Below are 25,578 nucleotides of genomic sequence, written 5' to 3'. Positions count from 1 at the left end.
GACGACTCGGATATTATATCATTTATTCTTACACCGATGTCTCTGAACTATGGGAGGGGGGGGGGGGGGGGCTGAATCCATAGCACCGCTGGATGGAAATCTATCCAAGTTGATGGGAATGGATGAGGGTGACAGGAATGGGGAGAAGTAAATTTTAGAACTTTGCTTCCCCATTGATTCAGGTGAAAGTAATAAAACCATTAGGTATGGAAAAAGCGATCAGAATGGATCCTCTTTCAAGGGTTAATATTTTGGGGGTTGTTGTTCATTTTTTAACAACTCCTGAGGTGTCTTTTCCACAGGCCTCCACATGGTTCTTATAAAGAAGAAGATTGGGGCAGATTTATCAATCCGTCTAAGAGTAAGAATGTACTTACCGTAGTTGTCTATGGCAACCAATCACAGCTCCCATTTAAAATATTCATGAGCACTGGTAAAATGAAAGCTGAGCTGTAATTGCCATGGGCAACCTTGATAAATCTTCCCAATTAATTCTTGTTGCCTCCTATTAGAGCGCCCTCTTGTGTTTTCGAAGGAATTGCTTTTACTTGTTCCTTTTCTGTCAAAAGATTTTACCCCATTAAACTAACAGCCCCCTCAGGTAGGGGATGGAATATCCTTTCTAAAATTCGCTTTTTTTTGTTTTCAAAAAAGCTTTATTGGGAGCTTCACAGACGTACAATATTATACACTGTAACCATAGATACAGATGAATAAGAATCACACGTATGATTCCTAAGGTGAAATTTTGCATAAAAAAGGGAATTCTAGTTTATTTCTCAAGTATAAATTAGAATTCTCTATTTTTATGCAAAATTTCACCCGTTTACAGACTCCGAAAGGAGTTGAATACGTTGTTTTTGTTGGCATATCGTTATTGATAAAGACTTATGGGCTCTGAGGTTTCTTTTTTTTTACGGTTTTCACTATGCGGTCCAGATCACAGAGGCACCAAATTTATATAGCGTAGTATATGTTGTGTCTTAAAGGGAACCTGTCACCAGGAACCTCATTTTCAGGTTGTAGAAGCCCATCACACCTGCAGTGCAAAAATGCCTTTCTGCCTTCTCTAAGCATTTGCATTACAATATACACTCACTGGCCACTTTATTAGGTACACCTGTCCAACTGCTCGTTAACACTTAATTTCTAATCAGCCAATCACATGGCGGCAACTCAGTGCATTTAGGCATGTAGACATGGTCAAGACAATCTCCTGCAGTTCAAACCGAGCATCAGTATGGGGAAGAAAGGGGATTTGAGGCCTTTGAACGTGGCATGGTTGTTGGTGCCAGAAGGGCTGGTCTGAGTATTTCAGAAACTGCTGATCTACTGGGATTTTCACGCACAACCATCTCTAGGGTTTACAGAGAATGGTCAGAAAAAGAAAAAACATCCAGTGAGCGGCAGTTCTATGGGCGGAAATGCCTTGTTGATGTCAGAGGTCAGAGGAGAATGGGCAGACTGGTTCGAGCTGATAGAAAGGCAACAGTGACTCAAATCGCCACCCGTTACAACCAAGGTAGGCAGAAGAGCATCTTTGAATGCACAGTACGTCCAACTTTGAGGCAGATGGGCTACAGCAGCAGAAGACCACACCGGGTGCCACTCCTTTCAGCTAAGAACAGGAAACTGAGGCTACAATTTGCACAAGCTCATCGAAATTGGACAGTAGAAGATTGGAAAAACGTTGCCTGGTCTGATGAATCTCGATTTCTGCTGCGACATTCGGATGGTAGGGTCAGAATTTGGCGTCAACAACATGAAAGCGTGGATCCATCCTGCCTTGTATCAGCGGTTCAGGCTGGTGGTGGTGGTGTCATGGTGTGGGGAATATTTTCTTGGCACTCTTTGGGCCCCTTGGTACCAATTGAGCATCGTTGCAATGCCACAGCCTACCTGAGTATTGTTGCTGACCATGTCCATCCCTTTATGAGCACAATGTACCCTGTAACATCTGATGGCTACTTTCAGCAGGATAATGCGCCATGTCATAAAGCTGGAATCATCTCAGACTGGTTTCTTGAACATGACAATGAGGTCACTGGACACAAATGGCCTCCACAGTCACCAGATCTCAATCCAATAGAGCATCTTTGGGATGTGGTGGAACGGGAGATTCGCATCATGGATGTGCAGCCAACAAATCTGCGGCAACTGTGTGATGCCATCATGTCAATATGGACCAAAATCTCTGAGGAGCTTCCATCACCTTGTTGAATCTATGCCACGAAGAATTGAGGCAGTTCTGAGGGCAAAAGGGGGTCCAACCCGTTACTAGCATGGTGTACCTAATAAAGTGGCTGGTGAGTGTATATTGCAATGCAAATGCTTAGAAAAGGCAGAGAGGCAGATGTGCACTGCAGGTGTCATGGGCTTCTACAATCTGTCTTTAGTGAAAATGAGGTGCCTGGTGACAGGTTCCCTTTAATACCTTTCAGAAAATGCTACTTTTTTATCCCTTCGTGGGAGGTGTGCATTTTTGCAGGACAAGCCGATGTTTTTATTGATACAATGGTGAGAACTGTACTACCCTTTGTTCACTTTTTGAACATTTGGATGGTCGGGGGTCATTTTTTGTTGACCAGTCGTGATAGTGTTAATGAGAAGTGAGCTCAGATCTGGACTATACAGAGTTGTTTGGCTCCTCATGTGACCACCAGGAGGTGCAGTGACAGGATCATTATGTGCTGAGGATTATGGGGAATTTTTGTGCTTTTAAATATTCATATTCTAATGACTAACAAAACAAATGAAATAAAACTACAAAGTGTTTTATTTCTAATTCAGTTTAAAGCAAACACAACATGCACTAATAATGTGCAGACTTTGATCACCATCCATAATAAGATTCCAGCTTATTAACACAGGTTTGTTATTCAGATTTTCTTGCTCCAGATCGGACACTGACCCATATCAATTAAACTATCTGCGCCAGTTTTGTGTGGCGGCTGCTCTGTGTCCGACAAGACAGATAAAATGTCACTGTTACTGCTTAGTCAAACCTGCTGCCTGCAGATAGTACTCTACGTACAATCTGCTCAGCTCCCCCTGCTCTATAACATGCTGCCTCCAGATAGGACACTATGTACAATCTGCTCAGCTCCTCCTGCTCTATAGCATGCTGCCTGCAGATAGGACACTATGTACAATCTGCTCAGCTCCTCCTGCTCTATAACATGCTGCCTGCAGATAGGACACTATGCAAAATATGCTCAGCTCCTCCTGCTCTATAACATGCTACCTGCAGATAAGACATGAACAATGTGCTCAGCTCCTCCTGCTCTATAACATGTTGCCTGCAGATAGGACACTGGGGCTTATTTATTAATGGCCACGCACTGCACTTTCGTAGGACTTTCCAGGAAGAAGAAGGTGAACACTGGGGGACCTGAGCAGGGAAGCGACACATGCAGGATATCGGGCGAACGATCTTAGTGAATTGCGGCACAGCACAATATCGTTAGACAATGCACTTCATTGGACCGTTTAAGTAAATGTGCCCCTCTATGTACAATCTTTTCAGCTCCTCCTGCTCTATAACATGCTGCCTGCATATAGGACACTTTGTGCAATCTGCTCAGCTCCTCCTGCTCTATAACATGCTGCCTGCAGATAGGACACTATGTACAATCTTCTCAGCTCCTCCTGCTCTATAACATGCTGCCTGCAGATAGGACACTATGTACAATCTTCTCAGCTCCTCCTGCTCTATAACATGCTGCCTGCAGATAGGACACTATTTACAATCTTCTCAGCTCCTCCTGCTGTATAACATGTTGCCTGCATATAGGACACTTTGTGCAATCTGCTCAGCTCCTCCTGCTGTATAACATGCTGCCTGCAGATAGGACACTGGGGCACATTTATTAAGGGTTGTGCGCTGCAGTTTTGTTGGATTTTGCACGTTTTTCATGGCTAACATGGTTTGCACAGGTATTTAAGAAAAGTCTGCGCTACAATTGTGTTGCACGCAAGCCTTTCGTGGCGCAGCTGCGATGGCCTCTATGTGACATAAATTAGGGGTGTGCCATCGGTCAGTCTCGCTGATTTGTACCGAGCGCCATATTTTACTTTTAAATTGTGTCGCATGCCCTATGTTAAAGGTGCACCACAAAAAAGATAGTGAGCTCTGTCAGACCAGTGCGGGGAAGCGACACATTCATGATTTCTGACGCACGATCTCAGTGAATTGCCGCACACAGTATTATACATGGGAAGAGCAGTTTTAGTGCACTCCAGTGACTTTGTAAGTGAATGTTAATATTTCATGAGACCTGGAAAAATAGGCAACAAGGTATAAAGAGAGAAGAAATCCAGCATATTACAGCACTGACCCCCAGAACTATATACATTTCTGTGCATTAATACCTAGACTTATGGGCTGTACGTTACTTTGCTGCCACCTACTGACCAAAGTTAGTTACTGCAGATTTATTTCTTCACAACTGCAGATGACTGGACCCGAAGTTTCGGTTTGGTTTCGGCGTTCAGATTCGGCATGGGTGCCAATTTGTCATATTGGTGGTGCTCCGGCAATACCTGCCCAAACTGGAACTGAAACTACGGGTACACTCATCTCTATTCATAACCTTACACTTACCTTGGTGAAGTTTCTGTAAAGCCAACCAGGAGAGTGGTTATGATGGAGGGGACATGCAGACAGTAACACCTACATGGTCCCCTCCATCAGCCAGAAGCCATCGGAGCATGGGACATCACAGAAAGTAAGGATCCAGCAGCTTTACAGAAACTGTAGGGGTGACCGTATTAGGGTCCTGTACTTAACCTAGTTTTGTCATAGTGGCCACCCACTACCACCCACTATAGACTTAACCCTGTGTGAATGGACCTTAATATTCTTGTTTGCAATAACAACTCAGCATGGAATCGCCGGCATTGAGCTTTTCATTTGCATTTTCAAAATGCCGCACGTAAACGCAAACTTGGGGTCCACTCCTGGCTCTCATTTGGAATTATTGATGTAAAGGTTATGTCCATGCAGGAATAGAGATGAGAGGACCCGAACATCAGGCTCAGCGTCCTTCGTTTGGCAGCTTCACCTAACCCGACCATGTTGCTGAATCATGCATACCTCCCATTTTTTGGGCTAGAGAAAGAGGGACAAATACTCCCTCTCCTTTTTTCCTAAACCATGGCCATTGTCCAACCCTTTGCCCAACCCTCTCATCTCTCGCTCATATTTTGTCCTTCTGTCCTCTCTGAAATTGTGCCCCCCCTTATATTGTGGCCCTCTATACTTACTCATATTGTGGCCCTCTTCCCTTATATTGCGACCCCCTGTATGTGTGGAGTCACCTCCACATATCTCTAATGTAAAGCAGAGGGAGATGAGATGTGTAGAATATCCCCCCTTCCCCGGGGCCTGACCTTTTGGATTCGGGGCAGCTGGATTCCCCTGGTACCGGAGTGGCTGGCTGGGATATCCCCCCACTCATAATGGGGTGAAAATCTGGGTTCTTAGTGGGATAAGCAACCGGTGGAATTAGGTAAATCACAGGGGCTCCAGGATGAGGGTCAGCAGCTGGTAGTTCTTCCGCTGCAGAGGACACTTGGGAACTGGCAATGCTGGCAGTCAGAGATGAGGACGGAGTATTCCCTTGAACCATGCCCGGTCCATGGATGGCAATGGGGCCCATGCTCATTATCACAGTGGTTGGGGAACTGACATGTATCGCTGTCTGCACAGCTGCGGCACATGGAGCTGCGGCACATGGAGCTGTGGCACACGGAGCTAGTGGATAGTCCAGCCATAACTCCTCCTCACAGTAGTCATCGTAATGGGGCTCTTTGGAATGGGGAATCCGCCATGGCCTTCAGGGACCCTCCTAGAGGCTTTATTCAATTCAATTCATTGGTTCGCTTGACAGAACGGTAGGGGATAAACACTTCTCGACTCTGTAGTTCTCCCGTAGCTTTGCAGTCTGTCAAAGAATCGTACCTATATTGAAAGAAAAAAGGGGTTCTCATGGGGTGCTAATAACCCAATAGAATGGAGCGTCAACACCAGAAATCTCTAATTCAACTCCATTCCACCAATCTTGAACATCACTTTTCACGCTTAGCCTACACTACTCAGGCGTGCTGGCCCTAAGCACTCTTCCGGTAACTCGTGGCTTTTGATGCACATGTGCAGGTGTGTCTCATAGCGGTTTTTGGCCCTAACCAAACCATGTGCTGGGATCAGTAGTACAGAGCCCGGAGGGTGGTGTTCTCAGGTCATTTCATCCTGAGTCAAGTGGTAGATTTCCCTTAAAGAATTGTATTCATCCTGTGGTACAGTTATAATGCACCCGTGCGCCTTCCCTTGACCGACCTGCCACATAGTGCTGGGCTTCTCGCTCCCAGCAACTTTGCTCTGAGATGTAATCACAGAGGTTCCTTTCGGAGAGCTTCACTCTGACCACAGGATTGCAGAGATTTCGGTGCAGACAGGGGCATTTCAACTGCAGGCTTGGACTCTGCTGGAACAACAGGGGCCGACACAGATGTTCCACAGGAGTGGCTGCTATCGGAGCCTCTTCTTGGGGAATGACAGCCCTTGTCCTCACCACTAGCATGGCCCCTGGGAGTGGCAACAAGTAGAGCGCTGTGTTCCGTCACTGACCAGAGGTAGGTGTCCATTATGGAGGTCTGAGTCATAACTTGATGCAGCCAATGAGCAGTAGAGGGTCTTTGAATAGGGTGCGACGCCACCACAATCCCCGTCTTAAAGGCTTCAAGGACCTCCGGTTCCTCTTTGAGAGGTAGAGGCCTTGGTCTCGCCATGGTGGAGACAGCTGCGTCACTTCACGGGGTAGTGTAGTGTTCTCTTCCTGAGCTGAGATAATGCAGGACCCTTAGTGGGCTTGAATTTTATGCTGAGCAACACAGCCCTGGTGCAAAATTAGCGCTACTTGGGCAAGGCTGGGAATTTCTGCAGAGTGGTTGCATCTTTGCAGAAATTAACGCTTTCAGTGCAAGCACGCGTTCCCACTGCACAGCAAGGCAACACCTGGCTTGGTTAAATTTAATGCTGAAGAGGCCGGAAGAAATATCCCACGGTACAGCACATCACAGCAAGCACAGTATTTGCTGGGGTTAAGTGACACAGTCTGATAACGCAGTTCAATCACATCGGGGCCTTAACCCAATTTGACAGCAGGGTTAGGCAACACAATTCAGTAAAACACAGTTTTTAAATTCCAGAATAAAGCACAGAAGTAGATATCCTGTGACACCACTGGCAACATCCCCCAATGGGGCCTGACCTTTTGGCTTGGGGCAGCTGGATTCCCCTCGTACCCAAGTGGCTGGCTTCAGAGCGGCCTAGCACTCGAGTTGAGAGCGGTCTTTTGGTACAGGTGGAACAGGCCTCATCCATGCCAAGCAGGAGTCTGACAGGTGGATTGCAAGAAAGAGGGAGATGCCATGGATGGAAACAGTTCTCCCTGGGACACTCTCGGTGTGTATATGTGTGAGGATCCCTGGGTAGATGGTAGATGGGAGGCCCTGGATGTTATGCAGCTTCCAGGATTAAGATTTAGACAAGGGATTTGAAACATCAACTCACAGTTCCTTTATTCCAGAACACCAACTTGACTGAGCTAACAGGCCAAGCATCTGCCATAAATCAAGATGAGAATCTTGCCTCAGGCGGCAGATGTCTGAGCCCTGATGGGGGGGCTGCCTGGGTAAATGTAGTGTGGGTGATTCAGGCATCCATTGTCACCCGAATTGCCCACCATGAAATCGATTGCGTCTGTTTCTTTAAGACCACAGACGTGATTATATACATAGTGGCACAGGCCTGTTTGGCTGTGCCGCTCTGTAACTCTGGAGGACCCAGGTGGCGTGTTATGATGTTACGATGCCTGTGTCCATGAACAGAGCATTTGGCTTGAGAAGAGATGGGGATGGCACCAGCTGCGTGGGAGCATGACTGAAGGTAAGTAACTAATTTATTATTTTTATTTCTCAATCTTAGTTTATACGGTTGAAAAAGACACACGTCCATCAAGTTCTACCAAGGAAGGGAAGAGATTGGATGAGGAAGGGATTTAGGGGAACAATTCTATGTAACTCTATCTAATCTTCAAGTATACTGGGGGAGCCTGTGCATGCTAGTGGAGACTGTGGGGTACTTGGGAGGCTGTGTATACTGGGGTGCTGTGTATACTGGGGTTCTGTGCACACTGGAGATGCTGTGTATACTGCGGAGGCTGTGAATACTGGGGGGGGGGGGGCTGTGTATACTGGGGGGGATGTTTTTACTGGGGGCTGTGCATACAGAAGAGGGCTGTGCATACTGGAGGGCTGTGTATACTGGGGGGCAGTGTATTACTGGGGGAGGCTGTGTTCATTGCTGGGGGAGGCTGTGTATACTGGGGGGCTATGAATACTACTGGGGGTAGGCTGGATATACTGGAGAGCCTGTGTATGCTGGGGGAGGTTGTGTATACAGTGGGAAGTTGTGTATACAGTGGGAGGCTGTGTGTACTAGGTACTACTGGGAGTGGTGTGGCTCTACTCCAATGGGCTGTAAATAGGGGCTGGGTTTTATTTAAACTGGGTGACCTATGGAGTACTGTATATAATTTAATATTATATAATATATATATATATATATATATATATACACACTCACCGGCCACTTTATTAGGTACACCTGTCCAACTGCTCGTTAACACTTAATTTCTAATCAGCCAATCACATGGCGGCAACTGGTCAAGACAATCTCCTGCAGTTCAAACCGAGCATCAGTATGGGGAAGAAAGGTGATTTGAGTGCCTTTGAACGTGGCATGGTTGTTGGTGCCAGAAGGGCTGGTCTGAGTATTTCAGAAACTGCTGATCTACTGGGATTTTCACGCACAACCATCTCTAGGATTTACAGAGAATGGTCCGAAAAAGAAAAAACATCGAGTGAGCGGCAGTTCTGTGGGCGGAAATGCCTTGTTGATGTCAGAGGTCAGAGGAGAATGGGCAGACTGGTTCGAGCTGATAGAAAGGCAACAGTGACACAAATTGCCACCCGTTACAACCAAGGTAGGCAGAAGAGCATCTCTGAACGCACAGTACGTCGAACTTTGAGGCAGATGGGCTACAGCAGCAGAAGACCACACCGGGTGCCACTCCTTTCAGCTAAGAACAGGAAACTGAGGCTACAATTTGCACAAACTCATCGAAATTGGACAGTAGAAGATTGGAAAAACGTTGCATGGTCTGATGAGTCTCGATTTCTGCTGCGACATTCGGATGGTAGGGTCAGAATTTGGCGTCAACAACATGAAAGCATGGATCCATCCTGCCTTGTATCAACGGTTCAGGCTGGTGGTGGTGGTGTCATGGTGTGGGGAATATTTTCTTGGCACTCTTTGGGCCCCTTGGTACCAATTGAGCATCGTTGCAACGCCACAGCCTACCTGAGTATTGTTGCTGACCATGTCCATCCCTTTATGACCACAATGTACCCTGTAACATCTGATGGCTACTTTCAGCAGGATAATGCGCCATGTCATAAAGCTGGAATCATCTCAGACTGGTTTCTTGAACATGACAATGAGTTCACTGTACTCAAATGGCCTCCACAGTCACCAGATCTCAATCCAATAGAGCATCTTTGGGATGTGGTGGAACGGGAGATTCGCATCATGGATGTGCACCCGACAAATCTGCGGCAACTGTGCGATGCCATCATGTCAATATGGACCAAAATCTCAGAGGAGCTTCCAGCACCTTGTTGAATCTATGCCACGAAGAATTGAGGCAGTTCTGAAGGCAAAAGGGGGTCCAACCCGTTACTAGCATGGTGTACCTAATAAAGTGGCCGGTGAGTGTATATATATTATATATATACTTTTATTTGGGAGACTATATAAAGGATGTTTTATGTAGGGAATAGTGGATAAAATATACTTACGAACACAATCCATTATAATGTAAGTGACTGTGGTATTTTTAGAGGCGCCGTGTGGAGTTGTGCTGCATGGAGCTAAATACATTTGACTGTGAATTCAGTAGAGAAAATCCATGGCTGGGAAAAATCTTAAAGGGCACCTACCACCACAAATCTACCTATAAAGGTAGATTGGGTGGTAGGTGGATCATTGGGACGTGAGGATAGCCCTTTTAAGGGCTAGTCCTCACGTCCCTGCACTTTTTTGAGAACTTTAATTTGATATTTATTCAAATTTACTTATGTGGCTACCGGGGCGTGGAGTAGCCGCTTATGAGATTACACGAGGCGGCTACTCCACGCCCCGGTAGCCACTTTACCCCTCCTACTCACCCATCTTCGGCGCGTAGCTGCGCGCCCTCGTCCGGCGAGCCTGCCGTCTGCGCATGCGCAGAAGAGCAGGCCCGCGCCTGCGCGGTCACAACTCCGAAACAGGCGCGGGCCTGCTCTTCTGCGCATGCGCAGACGGCAGGCTCCCTGGACGAGGGCGCGCAGCTACGCGGAGCTGCGCGCCGAAGATGGGTGAGTAGGAGGGGTAAAGTGGCTACCGGGGCGTGGAGTAGCCGCCTCGTGTAATCTCATAAGCGGCTACTCCACGCCCCGGTAGCCACATAAGTAAATTTGAATAAATATCAAATTAAAGTTCTCAAAAAAGTGCAGGGACGTGAGGACTAGCCCTTAAAAGGGCTATCCTCACGTCCCAATGATCCACCTACCACCCAATCTACCTTTATAGGTAGATTTGTGGTGGTAGGTTCCCTTTAAAGAAGTCCTTTTCCTGATGGAGCAGATCATGACCTGAAGGTACTAAATACTAGATGTCCCTAATGTCTTTGTCACTGACTGACGACTAGTGTGTGAAATAGCATCATGGGGGTGGCAGCACTGGGTCACAGGTCACTGGTTGGATTGTATTCGGCAAAGGGTGGTCACAGCCTGGTTTATGTGGCTTCAGGCTGGAGAAGTTGGACTCTGCTTCTAGCGGTGGTTCTATGTAGGCTTTGGAAGATAGAGTCCTGCAGCAGGCCTGGTATATGCAGGCCTTGTCTCTGGACAGCGGCTTTTAGACACATCTGCTCATCACTCCATCTTAGAAATTGGAAATTTCTAGCCATAGGGCGTTGATATAAACTTCAACTTGGGCGGAAAGTTTTAGCTTGTCCAACCAGGGATCTTCTTAAAGATGAAATTAATTACTAATAAACATGACATCTTATTGGTCAGAATTTAAACATTTCCAAAAACAAATAGTAAATGGTAATGTTACTAAGGAATAAATACACTCACTGGCCACTTTATTAGGTACACCTGTCCAACTGCTCGTTAACACTTAATTTCTAATCAGCCAATCACATGGCGGCAACTCAGTGCATTTAGGCATGTAGACATGGTCAAGACAATCTCCTGCAGTTCAAACCGAGCATCAGTATGGGGAAGAAAGGTTATTTGTGGCCTTTGAACGTGGCATGGTTGTTGGTGCCAGAAGGGCTGGTCTGAGTATTTCAGAAACTGCTGATCTACTGGGATTTTCACGCACAAACATCTCTAGGGTTTCCAGAAAATGGTCCGAAAAAGAAAAAACATCCAGTGAGCAGCAGTTCTGTGGGCGGAAATGCCTTGTTGATGCCAGAGGTCAGAGGAGAATGGGCAGACTGGTTCGAGCTGATAGAAAGGCAACAGTGACTCAAATCGCCACCCGTTGCAACCAAGGTAGGCAGAAGAGCATCTCTGAATGCACAGTACGTCCAACTTTGAGGCAGATGGGCTACAGCAGCAGAAGACCACACCGGGTGCCACTCCTTTCAGCTAAGAACAGGAAACTGAGGCTACAATTTGCACAAGCTCATCGAAATTGGACAGTAGAAGATTGGAAAAACGTTGCCTGGTCTGAGGAGTCTCGATTTCTGCTGCGACATTCGGATGGTAGGGTCAGAATTTGGCGTCAACAACATGAAAGCATGGATCCATCCTGCCTTGTATCAACGGTTCAGGCTGGTGGTGGTGGTGTCATGGTGTGGGGAATATTTTCTTGGCACTCTTTGGGCCCCTTGGTACAACGCCACAGCCTACCTGAGTATTGTTGCTGACCATGTCCATCCCTTTATGACCACAATGTACCCTGTAACATCTGATGGCTACTTTCAGCAGGATAATGCGCCATGTCATAAAGCTGGAATCATCTCAGACTGGTTTCTTGAACATGACAATGAGGTCACTGGACTCAAATGGCCTCCACAGTCACCAGATCTCAATCCAATAGAGCATCTTTGGGATGTGGTGGAACGGGAGATTCGCATCATGGATGTGCAGCCGACAAATCTGCGGCAACTGTGTGATGCTATCATGTCAATATGGACCAAAATCTCAGAGGAGCTTCCAGCACCTTGTTGAATCTATGCCACGAAGAATTGAGGCAGTTCTGAAGGCAAAGGGGGGTCCAACCCGTTACTAGCATGGTGTACCTAATAAAGTGGCCGGTGAGTGTATATCCTGGTCAGGGGAAAGGAAAGGCAACTTCCTATGGAACTACACAGATTGCAGGATTAGCTGGCCATACTTCACTTACATCTGGAGGGAATTGGAAGCCTATTAAGTTTGTAATGTAACATTGAAGTCTCTCTGGTCTGTAGAAACTGGGGCGAGGATGCAGGACGAACAGGGACATGCCGGGGCATAATGCAAACACCCGGGACGGCGGGACAGTGATGAAAAAGTGGTCGAATTGTTTTTTGTTTATATGCAAAGCACATTACATATGTGATCGTAATAAGCCCATCCCAGTTCCGATTTCAAAACGCAAGTCAGCCGGAATGTGTGAACGCAGTCTTAATAATCAGACAAATTTGATCTCTGAGCTGCAGCTCGGCTCATTGTAGACTCCATAAGTCCGCTACCTCTCATCATTAACCACAATATATGATTGTTTTTTGATTGATCATTAACTATTTGCCATGTTTTGTGCAGGTGTCACTTCAATATTTAACTTTGGTGTTAATTGACAATTTGCCCTAAAGTAGAGCAGCGTTTTCTCCTCTCTTCCAGAAACATCTGATCGGAGGACAAGATGGAGATAAGGAAGACCTCCTCAGTGTCCACAGATGGACAAATGGATAAGGACACTGGGAAGATCCATCTGAAACGAGAGCTTGGACTGATAAGTGCAGTGTCGATGATTGCTGGCACCATGATTGGCTCTGGGATCTTCATGTCTCCTCAGTGGGTCCTGTATTACATGGGTAGCCCAGGGGCCAGTCTCTGCATATGGGCTGCTTGTGGCCTCCTGGCTATGCTCGGAGCTCTATCCTATGCTGAACTTGGAACTGTCATTCAGGAATCTGGAGGAGAATACATATATATTTTAAGGAACGTTGGCTCCTTGCCTGCCTTCCTCCTAGCTTACACCTCCGTCATTGTGGTGAGGCCAGCTGGCATAGCCGGGGTCTCTTTGGGTTTTGCAGAATACGTTGTGGCGTCTTTCTTCCCCGATTGTCCTTCTCCACAGGTCGTCATCAAGTGCACAGCGGCCGCCTGCATCCTGGTCCTGGCTATTATCAATTGCATGAATGTCAGACTGTCCATGTTCATCATGAACTTCTTCACCGCGGCCAAGTTGGTCGTCCTATTGGTGATCATCGTGGGGGGCATGTTCCTTTTGGTCAAGGGGAACACCCAGGTTTTACAGAACGCCTTTGATAACACTGCCACCGGATTTGGTCCTGTCGGGGTGGCTTTTTATCAAGGGCTTTGGTCCTATGATGGATGGAATAATCTGAATTTCATTACAGAGGAACTGAAGAGCCCTGAGGTTAGTAATTGTGTCATGTGGACAGCTTCTTCTTTTAGAGAGGACCTGCTAAGCAGTTGTCCCCTGGAAGTCACCACTGCCAAGTACATGTAGTATTAAATGACACTGATTCAAATGTATGGATAAACTACTGTTTCCAGGTTCTCTCTGCTTTAGCTCTCCCTAAATGACATTCCTATACTCCAATATGACATAAAGACAATATTTGCCCCAGTAGTACAACTCGTAGATTTCTTAATTTTACTTCAGTAAACGCTTAAAGGAAATCTATAATCAAAATCCATCATAGCCAGAAATAGCCAGAAAGTCTATATTGGCATTATGAAAGCTCCTCCATGCTACAGCTTCACAGGCTGTTCAGAAGCACTTACCCCCGACTGAGCGAGCATGATCGAGGAGTAGACAGTAAAACAGCCTGTGAAGCTCCAGCATCGAGGGGCTCTTTCGTCGGACTGTTCGCCGTTTTCGGGATTTGTGCAGTTTTGACAGATATTGAACAGGTGTTGTGCTGGGATTGTGTAGCATGTGATCGGATTGTGTCGCAGCGGCGCCGGCTTTCATGCAACAGAAATTGGGGGCGTGCCGTCGGACGATCTGACTGATTCAGACTGAGCGTGGGATTTAACTTACAAATTGTGTCACAAGATCAAGCACTTACATGCACCAGGAAGAAGAAGGTGAACTCCGGCGGAGCTGAGCGGGGAAGCGACACATGCAGGATATCGGGCACACAATCTTAGTGAATCGTGGCACAGTGAATGATTGTTGGACAATGCACTTTCGGTGAACTCCAAGGAACGGGTAAGTAAATGTGCCCCAAAGTTTTAAGTTATCTCAAAAGACAGCGGCTTTAATCATTTAGTATATGACCCTAATCTTTCACACACCTGGTACCTTTCTCTTGCTCTTCATGTTTTAGGTGACCCTTCCTCGTGCTGTGATGATTGCTATCCCTCTGGTCACATGTGTTTATCTTCTGGTTAATGTCAGCTATTTTGCAGCGATGACTCCACAAGAACTTCTGACATCAGATGCCGTGGCCATCAGCTGGGGGTCAGTCTCTATATCAAGATCTTTTTTTAAAATTTGTTTTCCCTTTGTTATTTTGTCTAAGAAGACCCAAACTACAATGTTTGGTGCTTGCCGAACATTGCGGGTTCGGGTCCTCAATCTTCCATTGGATTGTCGTTCTCCAATGATTTCACTGAGAGCAACAATCAAAGGGAAAATGGCAACACACACTTAAAGGATTAACAGCCACATGGGGGTTAACGTTCTGGTCCAGCTACCCAAACAAAACTTTTGTTTAAATTTTGGCTGAACTTGGTGAACCCGAACCCCATCACTACAAAGGAGGTCCATATATTTGCGGATGAATATGCAACACTCTCGCCGATGCAATGGCGAGGTAGTGCTTGCGAATACGTCCCACCTGTAGGTAACACCACATTACACTACATGGTCCTTATAGGATCAAGGGGAAATTGCAGTGGTTAATCCTGCCTGGCAAGGCAGATGTTAATTTGTGATGTAATAATGTCAACCAATGTCTGTGTTACATCCTGTCTCTGTGAACTGAGAGGTAATTGGAGGAGCAGCCACCACCTGACCAAAGGAATGTTCTAGAGTGCTTAGAGAGAAATCTCTCTCAGGAGAGAGACCGGTCCTAGTCAGGCCCTCTGGGTTTGCAGGACGCAAGCAGAGAGTAGTTAGCTGAGCAGTAGCTCAGAGTCTCTAGCATACCAGACCAGTGCAGGAAGAGCCTAGCCCCTGCCTGAAGTGGAAGATAAGACTAGAGTTAGTGTAGTGAGGAAAGGGGTATCATCCTACCTTCAAGGGTGATACCTGAAGAGATCCAGGACCGAGCTGAAGCCTCCTCTAAGGACACAGCTGCCTCCCAGCCTGCCCTATACATCCAGGCTGGTGAACTACATCCTGTGGCTCCCTCCAAATACCTCTCCAGTACTCCACCATCTTGTTAAAGGCACGTTTGCTGCGGTTCCTGCGGTTCCAATAAAGAACTGTAAGTGTTTCTGTTCAACCTCTGCCTCCGTCTGGTCTCTGCTACTACCCCTGCCTTCATCACCGGCACCCTGTCCATCACCCAGAGACTCACACTTGGGACATTAAGGGGTTGCCCCAGGGAGATCCGCTATAGCAGCCGCTCCCTCATCATTTCTTGCCAACACCACCCTGCTGGAGACCTGCCAGGCTGTAGGACAGCCCTCCGGGTTCCCCCGTACCAAGCACCGTGACAATAGCTTGCTTAGGCCGCAACCGCCAGCCACTCCGGTACCGCGGGCCCCGGCTGACTCCAGGCCTCACCGCAAAGGGCTAGGCCCCGGTGGGGGATGTTGCAAGTGGCGTCACGAACAGGATTGATACTTCTGTGCCTTATTACGGCATTAAAGACTTTCCTTTACTGGAAAAAGACTGTGCTGCCTAACCCTGCTGCCATCCGGGTTTAGGCCCAAGGACTTGTGTGTTTCTGGAATGAACTGTGTTATACTGCTGCCACGTGCGGTCGAGCGCCGCTCCCGCACTCCAGAGGTTAATCCTGGCAAGAACTGTACCAGCTCTGCTATATCCGGCGCTGCCGCGCCTAAAGATTTTTACCTCAGAAACTGTGGCGCAGCAAATAATTCCAGCCCGCCAAAACCTTCACTGGCGGGAAACCCAGATGACGCATCAAGCTCCACCCACGCGCGAAGGGCGCGAACCCCGCCTCCTGTGGCGCAGGAAAAATTAGAGCCCGCCACAGCTCTTGGCGGGAAGGACTTGGACTCCTCCCACTGGCTCGAGGCGGACTTCCTGCCCTGCCTCAGAGAAGCACCAGAACTTGAGTGGACTTTGGACAGTGAGGACAACACCATGTGGGGTCCTCCGCCTTTCCCTCCTGTGGAGCGTCCGGAATTTTACGAGGTCCTAGAGACTATGGTGGTGGTCTCTGCGCAGCCCGTCCGAAGACCCTCCGCTGGACATCGGCTGCACCGAGGATTGACTCGGGCCTTCGTCACCAGGACATGTTACCAAACGGTGACGCAGTACCAAATCCCACCCGGGCGGTTCCTCGTCCCTATCCCGGCTACCATCCCGGTACCGCGGGTCCACGTGGAGGCGCCACGTGGGGAGGCCCCGACTCCTGGCGAGCCAACGCCTGGGCCTAGTGTTGCCGCTCCACCTGCTCCGAGGCCTACTACTCCGGCTGCGCGGCCTGCTAGCCCCGATGTGGTGGTTCCTGACCCTCCGGTGGTTCCTGCTCCTGTTCCGGCACCTACCTGTCGTCCAAGGAGATCCGAGCCTGAACCGGAGCCACGAGCCCCAGCACCGAAACCTCCGCAGCCTCAAGGCCGAGGTGAGGCCGCCCGCCGGCGACTCCGAGACACTGTCTCGGACCAGCGACGCCGAGAGAAGGAGGCCCAGCGGTATATGGCCGGCAGATCCACAGCGGGAGCTTGGGTCGAGAAGAATCGCACCACCGGCATGGTCCGGTTCTTCGACAAGCGGAAGGGCTATGGCTTCGCCACCCAGGACTATACCGGACGGGAAGTATTTATACCCCGCCGGTCCGTCAAGAGGCCTGATCTGCCAGAGAGCCTGCACAACCTGAAGCCGGGAGAGTGCATCGAGTTCTCCCTGCAGGAAGGACCTCGAGGACCCTGGGCGGCTGGTGTGATCCGGATCCCTGACTCCGATGAGGACCGTTACTTCCCGCAGGACGACTGGTATGAGGACGACGAGTGGCCGGAATCTCCGAACACCTCTTCCTCCTCGGCTGCAAGTCCCCGGGCGGTGACCCACGTGAATGCCCCATCCACAGTAATTGTGAGTACGGGTCCCATTGCCATCCATGGGCCGGGCATGATACAGGGCGCCACCCCCACCGGCTCCCCTGCCGGGAGCATTGCCAGGTCCCGTGGCTCTTCGGTGGGAGAAGACATCCCGGCTAGCGAACCTTGTCCGGAGGTTCCGTCTAGGCCCACATCTCCCCTGGCCGGTTACCAATGGGGTGATGACCCGGCCCCGGAAGAACCGGAGCTGGAAGGGGCTGCGGCGCTGCCGCAGGGCCCTGTTTATTTCTTCCTGGACCCCTCCGTGGTCCCTGGCTCAGTTGAGCCCCCGGCTGGAACAGCCGACACCCCGGGCGACAGCGCTCCTGCCCCTGAAGGTCCGGAGGATGTTGCTGCACCTGCAGTACCCGCTACTGCCACCGGGTGTCCCCAGCCGGCACCTACTCCCGCTGAGGACGCACAGGATTCCCTGCAGGAGCTGGATCCTGTCTTTGCTGAACCCAGCGATACTGACTAATCCCTGAAGGGCTGTAGCCCTCTCCAGGTACTATGTCCTTTGTACATATTGTGTATATTTATCTCCATATCCCTATAGAGCCAGAAACTGTCCTGAGACTCTTATCCTTATTTATCTCAGTCAAGAGGTTATACACTGTCATGTGCTATGATAGCACCCTTCCTCTGCCACAGCAGAGATTTCTTCAAAGGACTCTGTCCCTCTCCAAATAGAGGAGACCCTTTGTTTCTTCAGTGCACTTTTCCCCCACATCAAGGGCTGTACCCAGAAGATGGACTTTGTCAGTAGAGACCTCCTGAGAGACTTTTGCCAGATACTCCAGGGAAAAGTTGCTATTGCTATTGACTACTATATTGCACTTAATGCCTTCCTTTTTAGGTATGGACATTCTGCTTGCACTCTTTATGCCTTTTCTTTGCAGGAAAAGAGACATTTGCTATCGTGCTACCCTGAGTAGCCTATCTATCTGTAACGTTATGTTATAAGATGTGTACCCATTGGGCTGCTAAGCCAATATGATTTTGCCAAATGTTTGCACACTGTCATATCTGCCAGTAGTCTGCATTAACCCTTTCATAGGCTTTTCAGGTTGTAGTGTGGCTGTGTCGGACCGTCTTTTTGTGTAAAACACTGACCGCTACCTGATCCCTCAAACTGAGGTTTGCACGTGGGGGTAGTCCGTAAACTGCGGGTCTTTAGGGGACCGGGGGTGTTACACAGATAGCACCTGGATGCCACTCATACATGGGTAAGGTTGTCAGTCAGGAGGTACTCGTGTCGCATATGCTCATGCAATGCAGATAGACACCATATAATTGCCGCCAGGGAAGAAGCGTTGATCAAACAAATATACAGGCCTTGGTGCAAGGAGTGGATTACAGGACATGACACCACACCTTTCCTACTGTACAGTTCGGTTTAATGGCGTCAGCGACCAACTGTCATACAGCTATATTTTTGTCTTAGTCCGACACCAACCCAGGTGCCTGTCTCCAGGACCATGGGCGGTTTGTCCCTACGCCTCACATAGCCTGCACTTCATAGAAGTGCCTTTAGCCCCCTCTGTGCCCCAAAACATCTGTAGTCGAGCCGAGGGCGGCTCTTTCAATTGCCCCCGGGGTATGCAACACCCTCGCCGATGCAATGGCGAGGTAGTGCTTGCGAATACGTCCCACCTGTAGGTAACACCACATTACACTACATGGTCCTTATAGGATCAAGGGGAAATTGCAGTGGTTAATCCTGCCTGGCAAGGCAGATGTTAATTTGTGATGTAATAATGTCAACCAATGTCTGTGTTACATCCTGTCTCTGTGAACTGAGAGGTAATTGGAGGAGCAGCCACCACCTGACCAAAGGGAGGTAATAAAACCTCTGGCCAGGAATGTTCTAGAGTGCTTAGAGAGAAATCTCTCTCAGGAGAGAGACCGGTCCTAGTCAGGCCCTCTGGGTCTGCAGGACACAAGCAGTGAGTAGTTAGCTGAGCAGTAGCTCAGAGTCTCTAGCATACCAGACCAGTGCAGGAAGAGCCTAGCCCCTGCCTGAAGTGGAAGATAAGACTAGAGTTAGTGTAGTGAGGAAAGGGGTATCATCCTACCTTCAAGGGTGATACCTGAAGAGATCCAGGACCGAGCTGAAGCCTCCTCTAAGGACACAGCTGCCTCCCAGCCTGCCCTCCACATCCAGGCTGGTGAACTACATCCTGTGGCTCCCTCCAAATACCTCTCCAGTACTCCACCATCTTGTTAAAGGCACGTTTGCTGCGGTTCCTGCGGTTCCAATAAAGAACTGTAAGTGTTTCTGTTCAACCTCTGCCTCCGTCTGGTCTCTGCTACTACCCCTGCCTTCATCACCGGCACCCTGTCCATCACCCAGAGACTCTCACTCGGGACATTAAGGGGTTGCCCCAGGGAGATCCGCTATAGCAGCCGCTCCCTCATCATTTCTTGCCAACACCACCCTGCTGGAGACCTGCCAGGCTGTAGGACAGCCCTCCGGGTTCCCCCGTACCAAGCACCGTGATAATAGCGTGCTTAGGCCGCAACCGCCAGCCACTCCGGTACCGCGGGCCCCGGCTGACTCCAGGCCTCACCGCAAAGGGCTAGGCCCCGGTGGGGGATGTTGCAAATAGATTCTGCCAGAGCTGTTCTTCATCCATGCATAGAGACGGTCCAGGGAAATGCTCAGGGCAGGAGAACCTATAGGCTCTACGGTCCTCAAAGGTTAGAAGTCAAAGATTTAAAGGTGAAATCAATTACCCTGGTAAAGCAGATGCCTCAAATCTTAGTTATGAGGAAAGATTAAAACAACTAGATTTATTTAGTCTGGAAAAGAGACGACTACGAGGGGACATGATTAATTTATATAAATATATGAATGGTCCATACAAAAAATATGGTGGTAAGTTGTTCCAGATTAAATCAAATCAAAAGACGAGGGGGCACTGTCTCCGTCTGGAGAAAACAAGGTTTAATCACCGGAGGCGACAGGGCTTTTTTACTTTGAGAACTGTGAATCTGTGGAATAGCCTGCCTCAGGCGCTGGTCACAGCAGGGACAGCGGAAAGCTTCAAGAAGGGTCTAGATGCCTTTTTACACCTAATACCATTGATGGTTATGTTATATAGAATTGTTTCCCCTAAATCCCTTCCTCATCCAATCCCTTCCCTTCCTTAGTTGAACTTGATGGACAAGTGCAGGGTCGGACTGGGGTACCTGGGGCCCACCAGTGAAATTGATTTTGGGGGCCCACCTACTACTACATAGAAAAATTCTGGGATGAGGGAATTTCTAAGCACTAGCGGGGGCAGTGAAGTAAAGGATAAGCTAATCCCTTTCTCCCTCCCTCTCTAGTGCTAGTGACTGCTCTTGGTTTGTGTACAGGGGCTGCAGGGGTGACGTTATCTCAGGGCATTAATGCTAGGGATAGTATAAGAGTTACCCCTGGGGTCCCGGGCTTTCTGCTGGTGGCTGGGCTGTGGTTAGGGATAGTATAAGAGTTACCCCTGGTGTCCTGGGCTTTCTGCTGGTGGTTGGGCTGTGGTTAGGGATGTAAGTGTTCACCACCACTCCACCAACCTTCCAATAAGGAAATGCTGAAAACCTTTACAAGAACTGATGACAATAACCCCACACTCTGGTGTCCCCGCACCACATAGACAAGTCACCCCTGGCTCTTTGACCCTATAGATATGACAGTAAATAAGCTGAGCGCTGTCTTAGGCTGCATTCACACTGCTGTTGCCTGCCGTACCGTAGCATGGCGGGCAACGGCAGCGCACGGGGAGAGGAGGAGGAGGTGAGCGCCGCTCACCCCCGCTCCTCTCCATAGGAACATATGGCGCACAGTGCCGTACTACGGAGAAAGATAGGTCATGTCCTATCTTTTTCTGGGGTAAGGAGCGGTGTGGTGCTGCACCGTACCGCTCCCGTTGGGCGCCGTCTATGGGGGACGTATATCGGCCGTATATACGTCCCCCATACGGTAGTGTGAATGTAGCCTTAGAAGGTAAGGCCTACAATACAGATCTGACACAGGAAGAAGTAGGATCTTGTACCTCACAGGTGACTTGTCTTCTCCTTCACGTCCAGAATCGTCGTAAAATCTGGTTGCAGAATTTTCTGGCAGATGCGTTCAGCTCTGGGAAGCAGATCCCCATCACTGCGCCCATAAAAATACCACAGTTACTTACAGTATAATGTCACCTGGATAAAACAATGTCATACACCTTGCCCCCTGCAGATTTTAATATGCCCCCCAATACACACTGCCATCCCCCTCTATATTTTATTAAGGCTCCCAATGAATACTGTCATTCCACGCCATCAATATTTTATTAAGGGCCCCCCTCCATATTTTATTAAGGCACCCCCTCCCCTCCATGTTTAATTAAGGGACCCCCTCCCCTCCATAATTTATTAAGGAACCCCCTCCCTCCATATTTTATTAAGGCACCCCCACCCCTCCATGTTTAATTAAGGGACCCCCTCCCCTCCATAATTTATTGAGGGTCCCCCCTCCCTTCCATAATTTATTAAGGCACCCCCTTCCCTTCATTTTTAATTAAGGTCTCCCCCCCTCAACTCCATAGTTTATTAAGGGCGCCTCCTCCCCTCCATATTTTATTAAGGTCTCCCCCCCTCCCCTCCATACTTTATTAATGGTCCCCCCTCCTCTCCATAATATATTGAGGCATGCCCCCACCCTCCATTATTTATTAAGGCACCTCCCCTCCATATTTTATTAAGGGTCCCCCTCCCATCCATAATTTATTAAGGGTCCCCCTCCCCTCCATATTTTATTAATATCTCCCCCCCCTTCATATTTTATTAAGGGTCCCCCTTCCCCTCCATAATATATTGAGGCATGCCCCCACCCTCCATAATTTATTAAGGCACCCCCTCCCCTCCATAATTTATTAAGGCACCCCCTCCCCTCCATAATTTATTAAGGAACCCCCCTCCCCTCCATAATTTCTTAAGGGCACCCCCTCCCCTCCATAATTTATTAAGTGCTCCCCCTCCCCTCCATATTTAATTAAGGGCCCTTCTCCCCTCCCCCTCCCCTCCCTTCCTACTCCCTTTATTAAGGCAAAAAAAAAAAAATCAACTCACCTGAACCCGTGTCTCCAGTCCCTGGTGCTGCTGTGAGAGATGAGCGGCCGCGCAATGACGTCACGACGCGGCCGCGCGACGAGGTCACGGCGCGGCCGTGCTGACGTCACTGCGCGGCCGATCATCTAGGGCCTGAGTATCCGGCGACGTTCGCACTCTGGCGACGTTCGCACTCAAGTGTTTCGGCTGCAGTCAGTGATAGTACTCGATGAGGCCGTTTCCGGACGCATCGAGTACTATTGCAGCCACTGGCAGGGGCCTCCGTTGCATCCGATCGGAGGCCCCTGCCCTAGTGACAGGAGTCAGGGCCCACGTGTCAGACCGACCCTGGTGATAGGAGTCAAGGCCCACCGGGGGATTCCCCGGCTCCCCGGCGGGCCAGACTGACGCTGGACAAGTGTCTTTTTTAAACCGTATAAACTATGATACTATGAAATTCCTTTCATTTGAATGGTGGAGACAACCTTTTCCAGAAATGGGTCTATTACAATGTTGCACGATCTCTTATCTCCGTAAAGTACAGTACATTCACAAAATTATTAACAACCTCTGAAGTAGATAAAATCTTCTTATCTTCTTATAATGTATATACTGCAGAGTGAAGGTGCTGGGGGCTTGGACGTGGATCATCAGTTTGGGTGTTGCACTTTCCACCTTTGGGTCTGCGAATGGAACGTTATTCAGCGGAGGAAGAACGTGTTATGTGGCGGCCAGAGAAGGACATCTGGTAATCTGCTAACACCCATGTTCCCCCCTTTATTATCGATTATTTTTATTGATTGATTCCAAAGTTATTTAGTGATGTGAGCGTTTTCCTTTCTCGTCTCACTCCCTTAAAGTTTAGACAGGGGAGAGATTTTTCACTGACGCTAAGATCAACAATTTTTTTATGATGAAAATTAATTTTATTTTTTATGTTTTTTTTTCTTTACAGCCAGATGCTCTCTCCATGGTCAATGTGAAACGCTTAACCCCGGCTCCTGCCCTGATCTTCACATCTGCCATCTCACTGATCATGATCATTCCTGGAGATTTTAGTAGTATCGTCAACTTCTTCAGGTAGGTACATGATCTTATTTTGTACAAAGATGTAGCAGCGCTACTGAAAATGTATAAATTAATTAAAAATGGGAACAACACATTTCATGTCAGCTCTGATAGGGTGGACTGTGGGAAGACAATGGCTAGCCGTTAAATAGGGAGGTGAGACAATTTGGTATTGAGCAGAAGATATGGATATTTACTGTAGATCATTATAAATTGTTATTTGGGTTCTGGAGGGGCCCATGTGCAGGTAACAAGCCCAGGAGAGGCCATAGACTGTGCAGTGTGCCCACTGGGGCCTGACCTAAGGGTTAGGTGCAGATGGATTCCCCTGCTACCTGATTGACTGGCTTTAGCGCGGCCAAGCGCTGACTTGGTCATGGTCGCATGGTCCAGGTGGAATAGGCCTTGTCCACGCCCGGCAGATCTGGCGGATTACAAGGGAAAAGCTGAAGGAAGGTGAAAGAAGTTCTCCCTGGGGCACTCCAGGTATATGTGAGTGTAAGAGATCCCCGGGTAGATGGTAGAGCAGAGGCCTGTGATCTTAGCGGCAGCCAGGGATCACACGTAGACAAGAGATGAAGAACATCAACACAGTATTAGATCATCAATAACAGTATTATTTACTCAAGAACTCGAACACAACAATGTCAACAGGCCGAGGTACAAATCCAAAATGTCCAGGTCTGAGGTAGCTGGTTGGATGATGTCCTGTAAAGGATGCTCACAGCCCAGTCTGAGTAGCTTTGGGCTGGAGAGATTTACTTTAGCAGTAATCCTAGGAATACTCTACAGGCCACATGTCTGGACAGCATTCACAAACACATATCTAAACTAATCTGGAACTTTCCAGCCACAGGGAGTCTTATAATATATACTATAATCACCTGGGGGTGGAGTGTTAAGGAATCCAAACAGGAACCATGTAACAGAATTGGATTGACATCAATCAAACATTACATAACATTGGTCAATATGTAAACTCTCCCCTTCCCAGATATTGTTCAATGGCATTATCCTTTATAGCCAGTAGGTGGGATACATACTAAGGACACACATCCTTAAAGCCAATGGATAGGTTATTGAAGGAAATTTAAGGAAGTACTTACCAAGAGTGCAGGGTAAAGTTGTCCATACGTCACTTATATCTTAGGGAGTCTAGCAGTGTGCAAAGTTTGTAAGGGACCCGTACAGCGGGCCATTACACATATATGTCACAGGCAGTCCCATGTAACAACACAGATAACACATCTATATCTGTACTAACCATTGGTTGCTCTCAGTTTTACAGCCTGGCTGTTCTATGGTATCACTATTTTTGGCCTCATATTTATGAAAATCAAAAAGCCGGACATCCCCAGGCCATATAAGGCAAGTAAAACTATGAGTTTATTGTATTTCTTTTTCATTTTTAAAGATGACCTGTCAGGTCAATTTGTCCTTATGGCCCTGTGGTTTAAGGTCCCAAATCAACATTTTTGAAGTCTGTACGTCGAGCAAAATAAACTTTTTTACGCACCTAGATGTAATTCCGATGAGGAACATTGGATTCACATTGAAAGATCCACTGCTGGCACCTCCTCTCTTAATTCAGCAAGTGAAGTCAGGATAATGCCCGGCTTCACTGCACATGCTCCATAACTACAGCACTTACTATCTACGCCGGCTTCCACAATGCGCAGGCGCATAAGTGTTTGGTAAATGAGATGCCAGACATACATTTGTCAAAGTAGAAAGGAGAAAACTCAGTACCTTATGGTGCTACCCTATAGAGTCAGCAGAGTGCCTGAAGACATTGGGGGTCATGCATGCGACGGATATCGGGGGGCGTGTACGTTGGAAAACCCGACG

General features: G+C 48.3%; 1 protein-coding gene across 1 annotated transcript; it reads left to right on the top strand.

Annotated features, from left to right (window-relative positions):
• The first annotated feature begins 13,008 nt into the window (after window positions 1-13,008).
• On the top strand, window positions 13,009-23,422 carry LOC140122902 (b(0,+)-type amino acid transporter 1-like). Its single transcript, XM_072144144.1, has 3 exons — window positions 13,009-13,762; window positions 14,682-14,815; window positions 23,281-23,422. Exons 1-3 carry the CDS (start codon window positions 13,022-13,024, stop codon window positions 23,420-23,422), a joined length of 1,017 nt encoding a protein of 338 aa, XP_072000245.1. The 5' UTR covers window positions 13,009-13,021.
• The last annotated feature ends 2,156 nt before the right edge of the window (window positions 23,423-25,578 follow it).

The sequence above is a fragment of the Engystomops pustulosus genome, chromosome 3, assembly GCF_040894005.1.
Source record: "Engystomops pustulosus chromosome 3, aEngPut4.maternal, whole genome shotgun sequence".
Classification (NCBI taxonomy): domain Eukaryota; kingdom Metazoa; phylum Chordata; class Amphibia; order Anura; family Leptodactylidae; genus Engystomops; species Engystomops pustulosus.
The sequence above is the reverse complement of the archived record's forward strand: the minus strand, read 5'-3'. Positions and strand labels throughout refer to the sequence as shown.